Below are 14,610 nucleotides of genomic sequence, written 5' to 3' on the forward strand. Positions count from 1 at the left end.
AGAAAACTCGCCACAAATGAAAATATTTTCGGTTGACACGATAAAAAACGGATATCTTTCTTTTGCTTTGCCCTCCAGCCCCAGACTCTCCGCCGGCACACGAGCATATCAATGAAGACTCGTACAACTGCAGGATATCGGACTACGTGACTGTCATACCTGCCACTGTACGTGCGACGACTAAGTGGTTTCTTCGGTGGCTTGCACTGCTGCTGACAGCTAGATCAACTTTTATACTTTGCTCGATCTCGTCAGCACATTCCTTGTCTTAAGTCATACATCTTGAAAGAGACAGCTCTGACTCTTCGTTTCCCGTGGCTTGATAGGCTAAAAAAAATTGGCCAATTTAGCCCGAAAAGGCGAAACATTGACAATGATAGCAAGGATTAGCGTTGCGTTAGGACATCTCGCGCGGTGTTCCAACAAGACGCGAGTGCGACACGTTGGTGCGACGTAGCCCGCAAGGCAACTGCTGCAGGGCAGAAGGAACAGCGTCCTGCTGCGTCTCTCTGTCCTGCGTCTCAGCATTCTGAGACGCCAGGTACCAGGCGTCTCAGGATGCTGACGTAACGAGGAACGCCGCCAGGTGGCGTTGCAGGCACCGCACCTCGACGGTGCACGAGACTAGACCGACGGTAAGGCGTCGTCGTTAGTCAGCACCCAGTGAAATATTATATATTATTATGTTTACGTTTTGCTATCCACTGTCCTCAGACCAGTGCGTACAAAGAGCAGCTCGGCAGGAACGCTGTATAGTGTGCCTGTAGTGCGCGTGCGCGCAAAGTTCATGCCAGCAGCGGAAGACAGAATGCTGTCCCTGGTTCTGATACCGAGCCGATTGAGGGGTACGTTAACGGCGCGTCTAATTTGGCTTCGTCGTCTTCGTGCAATTGCTATCGCAATAAACGCATGCCAAAAGGTGTATGCAAATGAAAAATACAGTACTCCGACGACTTGAGCCGGAATTAAGAAAAAAGAATGAAAGAAGAAAAAAGAAAGAACAAAAAAAGACGACCAAGCCTTCCCCTACCGGAAAATGGGGGTAAGCGAAGCTCGTCCTGCGCGCACCTGATTTCCGTCACGGTTAGGTAACCTACAGGTAACAGTGCCGGATTGCTTTTGCCTCCGGGTCCCTCAGCTCGGGTTGTTCTCGTTGCTGTCGGATTACCTGGGCTCGCGCGGCTGTAACGGTTGGATCGGCGCTACGACGGCGAGCCCTTTCACTGGCGAGTTCTCGCCACCGCTCGTCGAAGGCTGCCCGTTCCTCGGGATAACTCACAAAGCGTAGCCGTCCCATCCGTTTTCCAAGACTGAACTTAACGGAAAGGGAGCCGGCGCAGCGCGCGCGAAACCTTTTCCTGCCCTTTCTCTCTCCGGAGGAAGCGAAACTGCTCTGATTGGTTGTGCGCGTGCCGTGAGCGCGTGCCTATGCAGCTCGAATCCTTACTAATGACTCACGCTTTTTCGCCGGCGCAGCTGTCAACTAATCAAACCGGCCTTTCCCACCGCTGCTCTACTCTGGAAGCAAATGGTTTTTTTTGCGTGACCACGACAACGCCCCTTGTGAGCCAACGCAAGTTTAGCATGAAAAAGGATAATTTCGCTCGAAAGGCGAATAATATTGAAAGCGACGGCAAGGTTTAGCGTTTCGCTGAAGCTCCTCAAATAGTGTTCTACAAGAGAACGCGGGGATGACAATTTGGCGAGACGCCGCAAACGAGGCACCGTCGATACAGGAACCGCACAGCTTCGCCGACAGCGCGCACGCGCCTCGCGTGTTCATATAATTGCAATCAGAACAAAAGTCAAGCGCTACTGCGCAAATTCCTGTCCCTCGTGAGCGTCGCACTACAAACACATACCTTCGTGAACACGGAAAGCTGGTTCCCGCTGTGTCATCCCTGTATTTTCATCAGTGTGGACATGTATTTGAAATTTCCCGTTAAAGAACCGCTGAAGTTACGCGACCGCGAACACTCGGAGCGTCCACGGTTTCAGAAGAATAAATATAAGAAACATGGCTACAGCGCTCAGGAAGACGAATGCGTAAACACAAACACGCGATGAAGCTGTAATACATGCACGTGGGGGGTTATTTGGATGACACGACATGCACTCTCGAATTTCGATGCGAGTGCACGTTTCATACATGCAATCACTCGCGCAGTAAGCCAGTTGCTATACATCACACGTCCTGTGCATTTCATGCTGATGTCGTCTTCTTTCTTGGCGCTGTAACCATATTTCATATTGCCATTAACCATTTAGCCCAGTTTTCAACAATGGCAAATAAAGGAAGTATACCCGCACATACGACGTTGTAGCCTCGAGGCCGAAATTAAAAGTTTAATAACCAGACCAGAGAGCTTTAAATCTCGCTAGTGCTTTCGCGCCCTCCTCTTGTCGAAGCCAAGAGAGGTTTCAAACATATGCGTTGTAAGAACATGTTTGTACGTAGGATCACTGCTTCAACCTCTCAAACGATGAGCTAAGACATCCGATGTTAATTATCCACCAGCTTCCTCATAGAAAAAAACTGTCTAGAAGCAGTGGCAACTAATGACACAACGTTCATCGGTATTCAAGAAACGAGAAAATATTGAACCGTCCGTGCAATGACCTGTGCGCTATGAAGCAATGTTTATTTATTTATTTATTTATTTATTTATTTCAAAGTACCTTACAGGCCCCAAGGGGAGCATTGAGTAAGGGGGCGTCATTGAACAAATGACAAGAGAAAACAGATATATGAGCGCTAAAAAATGTTAGGGCTAGAAATGTTGATAATGATCACGTGCTTGCAAAACAGTGCAACAAATAAAAACGTAAATCAATACAAAGAGTTGTCGGGAAAGGAATGAAAAGTACAATTCACGGTAACATAAAAAGCGATTTAACACTCGCGTAAAATAACGTACAGTGCTCACGGAATGAAACGCGTGAATTTAGGGCTAAGTAATGCGCATACTTTCGCTTCAACCGGCTGCAGTTCGTGTCACATCGACGTAATTCTGGCGCGTACACTTACATCGGAGCCCTCGTCACCATTGGTGACCAAATTCCTAGCGACATGACATTGTGCTCTCGCGTACTTTGCACATATGTAGGGTTGTACTAATTGCTCCGTGTCCTATTTCAATCCGTGAGCACTGTACATAACGAGAGCACATAAAGCAAACAAAATTGAAACAACAATAACAACAACAAAAAGAAAGTCATGACCCATATGTACCACGTATTATATGACATGACATATGTACAGATGAATACATTTGTTATGATGGAGACTGTAGGTTCAGTAGTTGTCTGAATTTATCATTGCTCACTTGAGCGACAGTGCTGTTAGGAAACGAATTCCATAACCGAATCGCTCGTGGTAGAGCCGAGAATTTAGATACGTTAGTGTTGCCATAAATGCGAGTGAGGCTTAAATCCTTATAAAGTCGTCGTGATGTGCAAGACGCGCGTTCCAGTGGCAAGTTTGATGGCTGCATGTGGTGAACATATCAATGGAGCAAGGACAGGAGTGCTACGTCACGTCGGCTACTCAGTGATTGAAAGGAAAGGTCGAGTTTTATTTGAGTGATGCTTGACTGGTAGCTGTAATTTCGGGAAATAAATCCACTAGCCCGGTTTTGGATGGCTTCTAGAATGCGGATCAAGTATTCATGGTAGGGAGACCATACAGGGGACGCGAACTCAAGCTGAGGGCGTACAAATGATGCGAATGCTAATTTACGGATGTTAGATGGGCGATTACGCAAGTTGCGACGAATATACCTCTCGAGTCCTGTACGGATAAAGTAGTAAACGCAGACAAGGAGCGTGTGACGTAGCCTTGCCTTGACAATGAGGGTTAAGAAACATAGCGAGGGGTACGAAAGGAAACAGTAGCAATCAAATTAAATTATTGAAGTTCAGTACATTTACGTGCATAAACTACCATCTCATATATGTGGCACGCAGTGCTGCGAGGTTCCGCATTAATTTTCACCCTATGGGTTTCATACGCATGCGCCGTTAATGTAAGTGCGCGAACGTTCTTGCACTCCACCCCCATAGGTATGAGGCCGCCGCGGCGGAAATTGAATCCGGATTCTCAAGCCCAGTAGCGCAACGCCGTGGCCACTGGGATACCACAGGGTGTATAAAAAAATCCGAGTACACCTAAGCACTTCTGATCAGTTGGTAATGCGAAAGCAATAATGTCCAATTGAACGCCGCTGAGTGGTCCTTCGAGTTTTGTGCTGCGAGCAAAGTACCGTTGCGGTACGTGATGTCCGAGACAACAAGCAGCAGCAGCCTGCGGTGCCGGCACCACATGCCACCAACCTCCTGCGCGACGAGAGACCGAGGAACCAGCAGCGGCCACTAAGGCCGGCAGCCGCGTGCAGCAGCTACGCCCAGGGGGGAGGGGGGAGCAAGATACGGACCACGCTCCGGCTCCCGAGAGTGATAGTGATGGTGACGTGGCGTCGCGGCGATGCCCTCTCCCCTGACGCAACACTTCGCGCGATAGTGTATAGCAGGTGTTCCCTTTCGCCCTCTTTGTTTCGTCGCGACACACTCGTGACGCGGCGTCGCAGCCAATGGGAACTTAAGTGCCGCTTCGTTGCTCCACACGACAGACGCCGACTTTATCCCTCAATGGGCTATTTGACACTTTCGCATCAATAGCGGTCAAAGTTGTTCAGCACTACGGTTATCACCTGAAAATTTGCTTTATTGCTTACAGAATCGAATGGTCGTGCCCCAGCAGACAGCTGTCATCTTCAATTCATGCACTGTCTTTTTTCGTACTCAAGCATTCGGTTTCCTTTATACGGCTGTTAAATAACGAAACAGAAGCGATCAAATTTGTCCTGTGCATGGACGTTGCAGAAAAGTCGCACTTTTCATTTCGAAAATCGGCAACATAACCCGAAATATGGACATGCGAGAGGGAAGTTGAGTGAGAGCTATTGCTTTCGATTGTTCTCAACATCACTAACATGCGATATGTGTTGCACGAGTGAAGATTTCTGTCACAGGTGTATGTCCAGGGTCATGCATGTGAGAGTTTGTTAAATTATTCCAGCTCATCGTGGTGGCTTCCTGCCAGGTTGAATGCGGCTACAGTGTGTTCGAACATCGCCTCGACGGTGTTAAATGTTTGGTAAGTAAAATATAGCCACCAATGAAGCGGCGAAATGGTAGAGCGTTCGCCTGATAAGCGGGAGGCACTTGGATCGAATCTTCGTGCTATACCTGGAAAGCACAGGTTTTCCTAATAGGTAGAGATGTGCCCCTGCCCTGCGCTCGGTTTTTTTTTGGGGGGGGGATCCTCATCTCGAAATGTGACACTGCAGAGGTTCGAAAAGAATTTCCGCCGGTTCTGTTCCGATAATCTGCCCATCAGCTGAGTGTATTTCCCAAGCGTGGTGCTCCCGCATTCGCTGAGCACCGGGCCGGAAGCGCCCTTGTACATATTTTACCGGTATAGGCACCCGGCCGTAACCTTCTTCTGCCTAGCACAGTGGCAGATGCTCGAATATTTCACCACTGCTGTGCTGGGAATATAAGGGGCGCCCAGAGACCTTCGCAAATATATATGACGGCCCCCTTTCGAGATGTAAATCCCTACAAGTAGCCGAGTGCCATGCCGGGGGGCATCTCTACCCATTAAGAAAGAACGGTGGCTTTCAGGAGGCACTGGGAATCGATCCGGGTACCTCCGGCACAGGAGGCGGGCGCCCTACTACTTCCCCACCGCTGCTGCCGTATAGTGTATCACAGTATACATAGGACTGCCGATATTAAAAAAAAATTATGGAGTTTTCCGTGCCAAAACGACGATCTCATTATGAGGCATGCCATATTGGGGGCATTCCAGATTAATTTCCATCCCCTGGGGTTCATTAACGTGCACCCCATGACCAGTACGCAGGCATTTTTACACTGCGCCACCCATCGAAATGCGGCCGCCCCGGCCGGAATTCGATCCCGCGACCTCGTCTTTATCAGCCCCACACCAAGCCACTAAACAAACTCTGTGGCTCCTGATATACAGCGTGTTGCACTGATTACGAGAGTGGATTTGTTCATTCACTCTAAAATAACTGTGCAGGGCAAACAAGATGAACACGAGAGTGGCTAGTTGGTACAGGGTTATACTAGGAGAATGGCAGCAAACTTGAGAGTAGAAAAAAAAAGCAAGAGGCAGACATAGACAAAGAGACAGAAAGGTGGCTGCCACCTTTCCGTCTCTTTGTCTATGTCTGCCTCTTGATTTTTTTTCTACGCTCAAGTTTGCTGGCATTCTCCTAGTATAAAGATGAACACGAAAGGTTAATCGCAGGTGCCGTGGTTGTGTCTTTGTATTTGTCTCTTCGTAATAACAGCGCTCAACTCCTTCTTCGGGTATAGGCACTTGCTCATGGCGTGTCTATGTATTTAGTCATTCTGGATCTGTCCGGCTTTTGTGCAAGATGTTGCTTGAAATGGACGCGCATAAGTCTACATATTGTTACGAGGATGTTAGGAGTATATAAAGACTGTACAATATATGTACAGGATGAGTCAGCGTAGACACGGTGGCTGACCACCAACAAGATGATGATGATGAAGCTTCAATCAATGGCACAAACCCACTATGGGGGATCGGCCACGAATCGGGTGGTAATATGATTGAAGACGCAGCAGCCAGCGTCTCGCGATCTTCTTCTTCCTCTGTCTTCTTTGATCCGTAACAGGACCCCGGGTGGTCCCCGGGCGTCGGACCTGAGGACGCATCAAACTGTAGCGGCGAAATGTCGTAATTTACGTTGTTAATTTGACGTAGGACTTCATAAGGCCCTGTGTAGCGAGAGTGAAGCTTCTGGGAGAGGCCAACCCGACGACATGGTGACCAAAGGAGCACCCAAGCACCTGGCTCGAACTTAACATCGCGATGGCACCGGTCATGACGCTGTTTTTGTATATGTTGTGAGGCTGATAAACGAGATCGGGCGGCTTGACGTGCCTGTGAGCGCGATCGATGATTTCACGAGCGTACTCAGTTGCAAAATGTGGCACAGAAGGGAGGATGGTGTCAAACAGCAATCTGGGGTTGTGACCATACAAAAGATAAAAGGGCGAATATCCTGCAGTGTCATGTTGGGACGAGTTATACGCAAACGTCACGTAGGCCAGCGTAGCGTCCCAGTCACGGTGATCGTTGGAGACATACATAAACAGCATCTCTGTGATTGTTCGGTTGAGAGGTTCCGTAAGACCGTTCGTTTCTGAGTGGTAGGTGGTGGACAGCTTGTGCTCGGTGGCACAATAGCGGAGGAGGTCGTCGACAGCTCGAGACAAGAACGAGCGGCCGTGGTCTGTAAGTAACTGTAGAGGCGCACCATGACGGATAATAACGTCAAGAAGGAGAAAATCGGCGACTTCGGTTGCGCAGCTAGTCGGCAACGCCTTTGTTATCGCGTAGCGTGTCGCGTAATCAGTAGCGACGGCGATCCACTTATTCCCTCTAGTTGTCGGAAAAGGGCCAAGCAGGTCAACGCCTACGCGAAAGAACGGCTCAGAGGGAACTTCATTGGATGGAGTGATCCGACAGGTGTCAGGGGAGGTTTTTTCCGGCGCTGACACAATTCGCAAGTTAGCAACTCACTGAGCGGTAGAGACCCGGCATGAAGAAGCGGCGTCGTACGCGGTCGTATGTGCGCAAAACTCCAATGTGTCCCGCCGTCGGTGCATCGTGAAGTTGTTCGAGAGGGATGGATCGCAGATGACGAGGAAGGACAAAGAGCAACTCAGGGGCGTCCGGGGTCATATTGCGGCGGTAGAAGATGCCGTCGTGCAGCACAAACATGCAGCACGCGCCGTCAGTACTGCCAGACTGCACTCCGGCGATGATGGGCTGTAAGGATCCGTCGCGTTGTTGTTCAGCGTGCATGTCGGTCATGTCAGTAAAAGCCATCACGCAGGTCACCGGATCATGCGCAGCAGGATCGCGGGGATCCACGGGGTGACAAGAGAGGCAGTCAACGTCCTTGTGGAGGCGTTCAGTCTTGTAACTGACAATAAATGAAACTTCATGGAGCCGCAAAGCACAGCGACCAAGCCGTCCTGTCGGTTCCCGGAGGGAAGACCGCCAGCAGAGTGCGTGTTGGTCTGTAACTACCGAAAACATGCGGCCGACAAATATGGCCGGAACTTGGCGACAGGAAACTAAAGCAAAGCACTCCCGCTTGGTGATGGAGTAATTTCTCTCGGCAGGTCACAACAGGCGGCTGGCGTAGGCCATCATGCACTCGGCACCATTCTGTTGTTGGACGAGAACAGCGCCGACGCCATGGCCACTTGCGTCAGTGTGGACTTCAGTTGGTGCAGATGGATCAAAGTGGGCAAGTACGGGAGGGGTGGTCAGAAACCCGATGAGAGCGGCGAACGCGTGAGCCTGCTCCGGGCCCCATGAGAATGACGCGTTCCTCTTTAGAAGATCTGTCAAAGGCCCAGCAACGTCGGCGAAGTTTTTGCCGAAACGGGGAAAGTAAGAACACAGGCCGCTGAAGCAGCGCACGTCAGAACCAGAACGTGGCACAGGGAAACTGCGTATGGCGCGAACTTTTTCCGTGTCTGGTTGAACACCGGATGCGTCAACCAGGTGTCCAAACACGGTAATCTGACGGCGCCCGAATTGACACTTCGTGGAGTTCAGTTGGAGGCCTGCTTTTCGGAAGACCGCAAGAATGGCAGCGAGTCGGGTAATGTGGCTGCCGAACGTGGGTGAAAAAAACAATAACGTCGTCAAGGTAACAAAGACAGGTGGTCCATTTGTAGCCTAGCAGAAAAGAATCCATCATACGTTCAAATGTCCTAGGAGCATTGTATAGGCCAAAGGGCATGACTTTGAACTGATATAAGCCATCCGGCGTGATGAAGGCCGTCTTCTCGCGGTCCGTTTCATCAACTGAAATTTGCCAGTAGCCGGATGGAACATCGATGCACGAGAAGTATTTAGCTACGTACAAGCACCTTAAGGCGTCATCAATGCATGGTAGTGGGTAGACGTCTTTTCGCGTGATCTTGTTTAAGTGGCGATAGTCGACGCAAAAACGCCAGGTACCATCTATTTTTCACAAGGACGACAGGTGAAGCCCAAGGGCTGGCTGATGGCTCGGTGACCCTTTTGCGGAGCATTTTGTCCACATCTGTTTGGATGACTCGACGTTCAGCATGCGATACATGATAGGGACGCCGACGAATAGGGTTCGTGCCTCCAGTATTTATACGGTGGTGAACACCAGATTTTTGGCCTAAGGGCCTGTCGCCGAAATCAAAGATTTCACTGTAGATTCAAGCAGCATTCAAGAAGTCCGTGGTCTTTGCAGAGGCGGGGTCAGGTGCAATTATTTTCACGAGGTCATTCGTTAAGGAACCAGACTTGTGAGCTGCAATTGGCGTCAAGACACTATCGGCATTCAGACTATCAATGTCAAATTCAGACCCACTAGAAACGCTGGCCAATGACATGCCGGCCGGAATCAATTGAGGGCACACGCTGAAATTCAGAAGCGGTAGAACGAGGTCATTATCAGTAACCGTGACCAGCGTATCCGGAACAGCAACGTTCCGGTTTAAAAGCACGTCGAAGATGGGGCCATGCACATATTCACCGTCAGGAACCTGTGGCTGAGCGGTCCAAGTGACTTGAGTCACTGCCTCGGGTACCAGACGCACATCGTGAAGCGAGCACAAGTGCGGTGGGGCGGCGCTCGGATCACCGGGGAGTTGAGGCACTTCTAACTAAAGAACGCCGGTCGCGCAGTCGATGAGAGCAGAATGAATGGATAAAAAGTCCAATCAAAGGATAACGTCGTGAGGGCAGTTGTCGATCACAGCAAATAGAACAGAAGTAGGGCGGCAGGCTATAATAAACGCGCAGTACACATTCCAAGAACAAACAGCACGCCGCCGTCGGCCACACGAAGCACTCGGGCAGCTGCTGGGGTGAGGGCCTTCTTTAAATGTCTACGTAGGCTAGCACTCCTCACAGATACGTGGGCTCCAGTGTCGATGAGTGCTTGGACAGGTACGCCGTCTATTTTAACGCCTATAACACTTCTGCTTGTGGGCACAGACAGAGGATTTGCTGCGGTAGTAGGCAATGCAGCACCACCTCCGAGGGCTGCATTTCTTAGTTTTCCGAAAGGGTGCGGCCAAACGCCACAGGGGACGAAAGGCGACGTGGCTGCGGTGAACGAGACTGGTGTCCGCGCGGCGATTGTGAGCGGCTTTACCACGTGTTCCTAGCAGAGTGGTCGGCGCTGTTAGAGTCGGCGGTGGGCGAAACATTGCGGGCATTTCCATCAAAACGGCTCAGGTTGGTCGGCGTGCGAGGTGTTGAGGGTCACGAGTTGCGACAGTATCGGGCGACATGACCAATGCGGCGACAGGTAAAACATATCGGCTGGCCGTTCGCAGTTCTCCACTAACTCCGGCTGCGATAACGCGGAGAGAAGCGTCGGGGTGGAGCGAAAATAGTAGAAGGGCGTTCGATAGTTCTGGGATTGGTGACAGCACACACAGAATGTAAACCAATGTTTTGAGGTTCCTGGCGAACGATGGCCTGTACGAGGGGAACCGGAAAAGTGCTAGCATCAGGGCTACGCGAACAGAAAGCTTCGGGCGCCATCCAGTTCACGTCGAACGATTCGCACCACGTCCTCTTATGGCGACGGATGCTGCTGTGCGAGTTGATCTTCACATGTCGACGTTGCGGCAGTATTAGGAAGTCTGGCGAATGGTTGCAAGAAACGTCGGCTTTTTGCCTTCTCGAATTGTCGGCACTGTTTAATGATGGCATGTACTGTAGAACAGCTTTTGCACATGAGCAGATTAAAGGCGTCGCCAGCAATGCCCTTGAGCATGTCCCCGACCTTTTCAGCTTCGGTCATGTCGCGATCGCCTTTACTACAAAGTGTCAGCACGTCCTGGATGCTCGAGACATAGGACTCCGTGGGGGATTGGGCGCAGGAGGCCAGTTCTTGCTTTGCGGCAATTTTACGGCCGGCTGGTTTGTCAAACATTTATGTCACCTTATCTTTGCATTGGTCCCAGGTGGTGAGCTCCTCTTCGTGGTTTTCGTACCCCACCTAACCCGTGCCTCATAGGTAGAACAACCGGTTGGCTAGCGTAAGCGTAGGGTCCCATCTGTTGATTCCACTCACACGTTCATACATAGCCACCCACTCTTCAACGTCGGCGCCGTCGGTCCCGCAGAAAGTTCCAGGATCCTTGGGTTGCACAACCACAACCGAAGGCGACAGCGACGTACGTGGCGACGGTGACGTTGGAGGCGGCAACGACGTTGATCCCGCATCTCACCGTCATTCGTGATGCGGACGGTGATGCGACGTCCACTGTGGAGCTCCGTTTCCAACCGTGGTACCCCGCACCTCCCACCAATATGTTACGGGGATGTTATAAGTATATAAAGACTGTATTTACAATATATTTACAGGATGAGTCAGCGTGGACAAGATGGCTGACCACCAACAACACGCAGCAGCTAGCGTCTCACGATATTCTTCTTCCTCTGTCTTCTTTCATCCGTCCGTAACAATATAATTGACGTTGCAATGAAATCCTGCGAGCTTCTAGCTTTCGGCAGGCGTTGGTGCAACCCACGCGCAACGCGTGGAGACACTGCGTTGTGCTCACACACGCACACACACACACACACACACACACACACATATATATATATATATATATATATATATATATATATATATAAACGAGAAGAGAGGGGGTTTACCGAGGGTCCCGATTTTTATTAGTCATATCATGAGAAGCCGCAACTGTATATATATATATATATATATATATATATATATATATATATATATATATATATATATATATATATATATATATATATATATATATATATATATAGTTGCGAGGCGGAGAAGAGCACGACTGCTGTATATGCAAGGCGAATGCTGAAGGCACCAGCTGATTAGTAAGAATAGTACGTACGATGCAGATCCAGATCCGGGTCCAGATCCGGGTCCAGGGGCCTGCCGGGTTCCAGAACCCACCCAGCATCCGGGCCTCAGCCCGCCTCCACACGTTGCGGAAAGCAGCCGACCCTTCTTTGGGCCGATGTGGTACGACCCAAGCCTGGCGCCAATACCCAGGCTACTCCGGCATCTCGTAGCAACCCGCCCACAGAACAAGCTAGAGACGCGGAAGTCATTCGCTTACGCAAAGAAAACGACGACTTCAAGAACACGATCAAGACACTAGTTAGCGAAATGGCAGAGATCAGGAAACTCGTTTCGAATGTGTAGGGTAACGGTGCGTCAGTCACGGCCACCGAGACTCCAATCCCAGCTCCGGTAGACGGTACTGCGACGTCCTCCAAACGCAGGGCAGTACTCAAACAAACATGTGAATCGGGAGCGTTGTCTGCAGAAATCAGCGAGATTAAGCAAAGTCTCATTGGGCCGGCAGACGGCCTCAAACAGGTCACCGCTAGCGTCGCTTGCCTCAGTGATAACGCTCGCCAAATTCAGGTTGCGCTCGGGGACCCCAACAGGGGCCTCGGAGCTCTCGCAGATCGCATCGACGCCATTGAGGCGCGAATTTCTTCATCCGCCTCCGTCGTACAACCGCTAACCATTCCCGCTATACTAAAGGAAGCTACACTTCATTATCCCACCAGCGCGGCGACAGAAGGACCCATTCTTTGCGCAGGCCTAACTGCCCCGTTAGGTGGTAGTCCTTCAGGTCAGCCATAATGGATAGATTCAAAGAGAGTTTTCGCATTTGGCAATGGAACTGCAGAGGGTATTCTAACAAAAAAGCCCCTCTGCAGCAGTTTTTCAGGTGTTTCACTGCGAAACCTCAGGTCATTGCTCTCCAGGAAACATTAATCACCGCTCAAGCTGGCGAGGGGTAGAATCGAATATGTCATGGTTGAGATCCTGCTCGACGTTCCGCAGCGGAATCAGCGTGTTCGTCCTCAATGTATATAGCAACCCCAGAGACTCGCGCCAGCAGTTCAAGACCATTCTCAAGAAGGCGACCGACTTGGCCGGCCCTCGACCCTTCGTCGTCGTCGGCGACTTCAACGCACCATATGGCATCTGGGGTTACGTCTACGACACAACCAAGGGGCGCAACCTGTGGCAAGACGCCAACGAGATGGACCTCACTCTGGTCACTGACAAGAATTTTCCTACGCGCATTGGCAACTCCATCACCCGGGACTCGACACCCGACCTCACCTTCGTGAGGAACGTCGAGGACGTGAGATGGGAGAACACCGCCATGGAGTTCGGCAGCGACCACTACATTCTCGAGACCAACTTCAAGGTGTCTCGGAGTAGGGTCAGGGAATTCACGTTCATCGATTGGGACCCCTTTCGCAAGATTCGTGACGAACCCGGGAGAGCCAGGGCACCCGCTACTCTCGAAGAATGGTGTGAAGGCATCCGGAACGACGCTTCCGCGGCCACCAAGAAAGTGGAAACAGATCTCGACATCGAGCGGATGGACAGCAGACTCGCCCACCTGATCGAGGCCAAAACCACCATGCTCCGCCGATGGAAGGGTCAAAGGCTCAATAGCAGACTCCGAAAGAAGATTTCGGAGCTCAACAAGGTCATCAATGACCACTGCAAGGCGCTATGCCAGCAGCAGTGGGACGAGCTCTGTGAATCCATCGACGGACAGATGCGCAATGGCAAATCCTGGGGTATGCTGAAGTACCTTCTCGATGAAAGCGGCTCGAAGTCAAATCAAAGGCATACGTTGACTCGGGCCCTTCACAAAGCAACCAGGTCTAACACGGTCGATGAACTCGTTGCAAAACTCATACAGAAGTACCTGCCTGTCCGTCGCGACGGAGATCCGTCGACCCAACTCCCGGACTACCGATGCCCTCCACGCCCCCGGGCTGGATGAAGACTTCTCCATTGCCGAGGTCAGACAGGCGATCTTCGCGCTCAACCGCAAGTCTGCGCCGGGTCCGGACGGAGTCACCAACAGAATGTTGAGAAACCTCGACGACACGTCGATTGTCTTTCTGACCGACAAGATAAACGAGTCCTGGAAGAGCGGCATTGTACCGGCAGAATGGAAGACGGCCTGCACGGTGCTCATTCCCAAGCCCGGCAAGGCCCCGAACATAGAAAACTTGAGGCCGATTTCTCTGACCTCCTGCGTCGGCAAGGTCATGGAGCGTGTCGTCCTCAACAGGCTTAACGGGTACCTCGAAGACAACGAGGTTTACACGTACAACATGATCGGCTTCCACGCCGGGCTCTCAATGCAGGATGCCATGAAACTAATCAAGCATCAGATCGTGGATGGCCGTTCCAGAGACGTGAAGGCTCTGCTCGGCCTGGACCTCGAGAAGACTTTCGACAACGTGCTTCACACCTTCATCGTCAAGACCATTTGAGACCTGGGTCTCGGTTCCAGATTCCACAACTACGTCAGCTCTTTTCTAACTAACAGGAAGGCCAAGCTTCGCATTGGAGACTTCCGCTCCGAAGATGTGCCCCTCGGAGGGCGGCGCAGTCCTCAGGGCGCCGTCATCTCCCCAACACTGTTTAACATCTG

General features: G+C 50.9%; 1 protein-coding gene across 1 annotated transcript in view; it reads left to right on the top strand.

Moving 5' to 3' along the window:
• The window catches only part of LOC126544375 (uncharacterized), a 72,483-nt gene that overhangs the window by 45,880 nt on the left and 11,993 nt on the right, over positions 1-14,610 (top strand). Inside the window, exons 14-15 of the mRNA XM_072287235.1 lie at positions 79-167; positions 5,078-5,155. Coding sequence (XP_072143336.1) covers positions 79-167; positions 5,078-5,155 — 167 coding nt within the window. The remainder of the gene's footprint in view (positions 1-78; positions 168-5,077; positions 5,156-14,610) is intronic.

This window comes from Dermacentor andersoni, chromosome 3 (genome assembly GCF_023375885.2).
Source record: "Dermacentor andersoni chromosome 3, qqDerAnde1_hic_scaffold, whole genome shotgun sequence".
NCBI lineage: Eukaryota > Metazoa > Arthropoda > Arachnida > Ixodida > Ixodidae > Dermacentor > Dermacentor andersoni.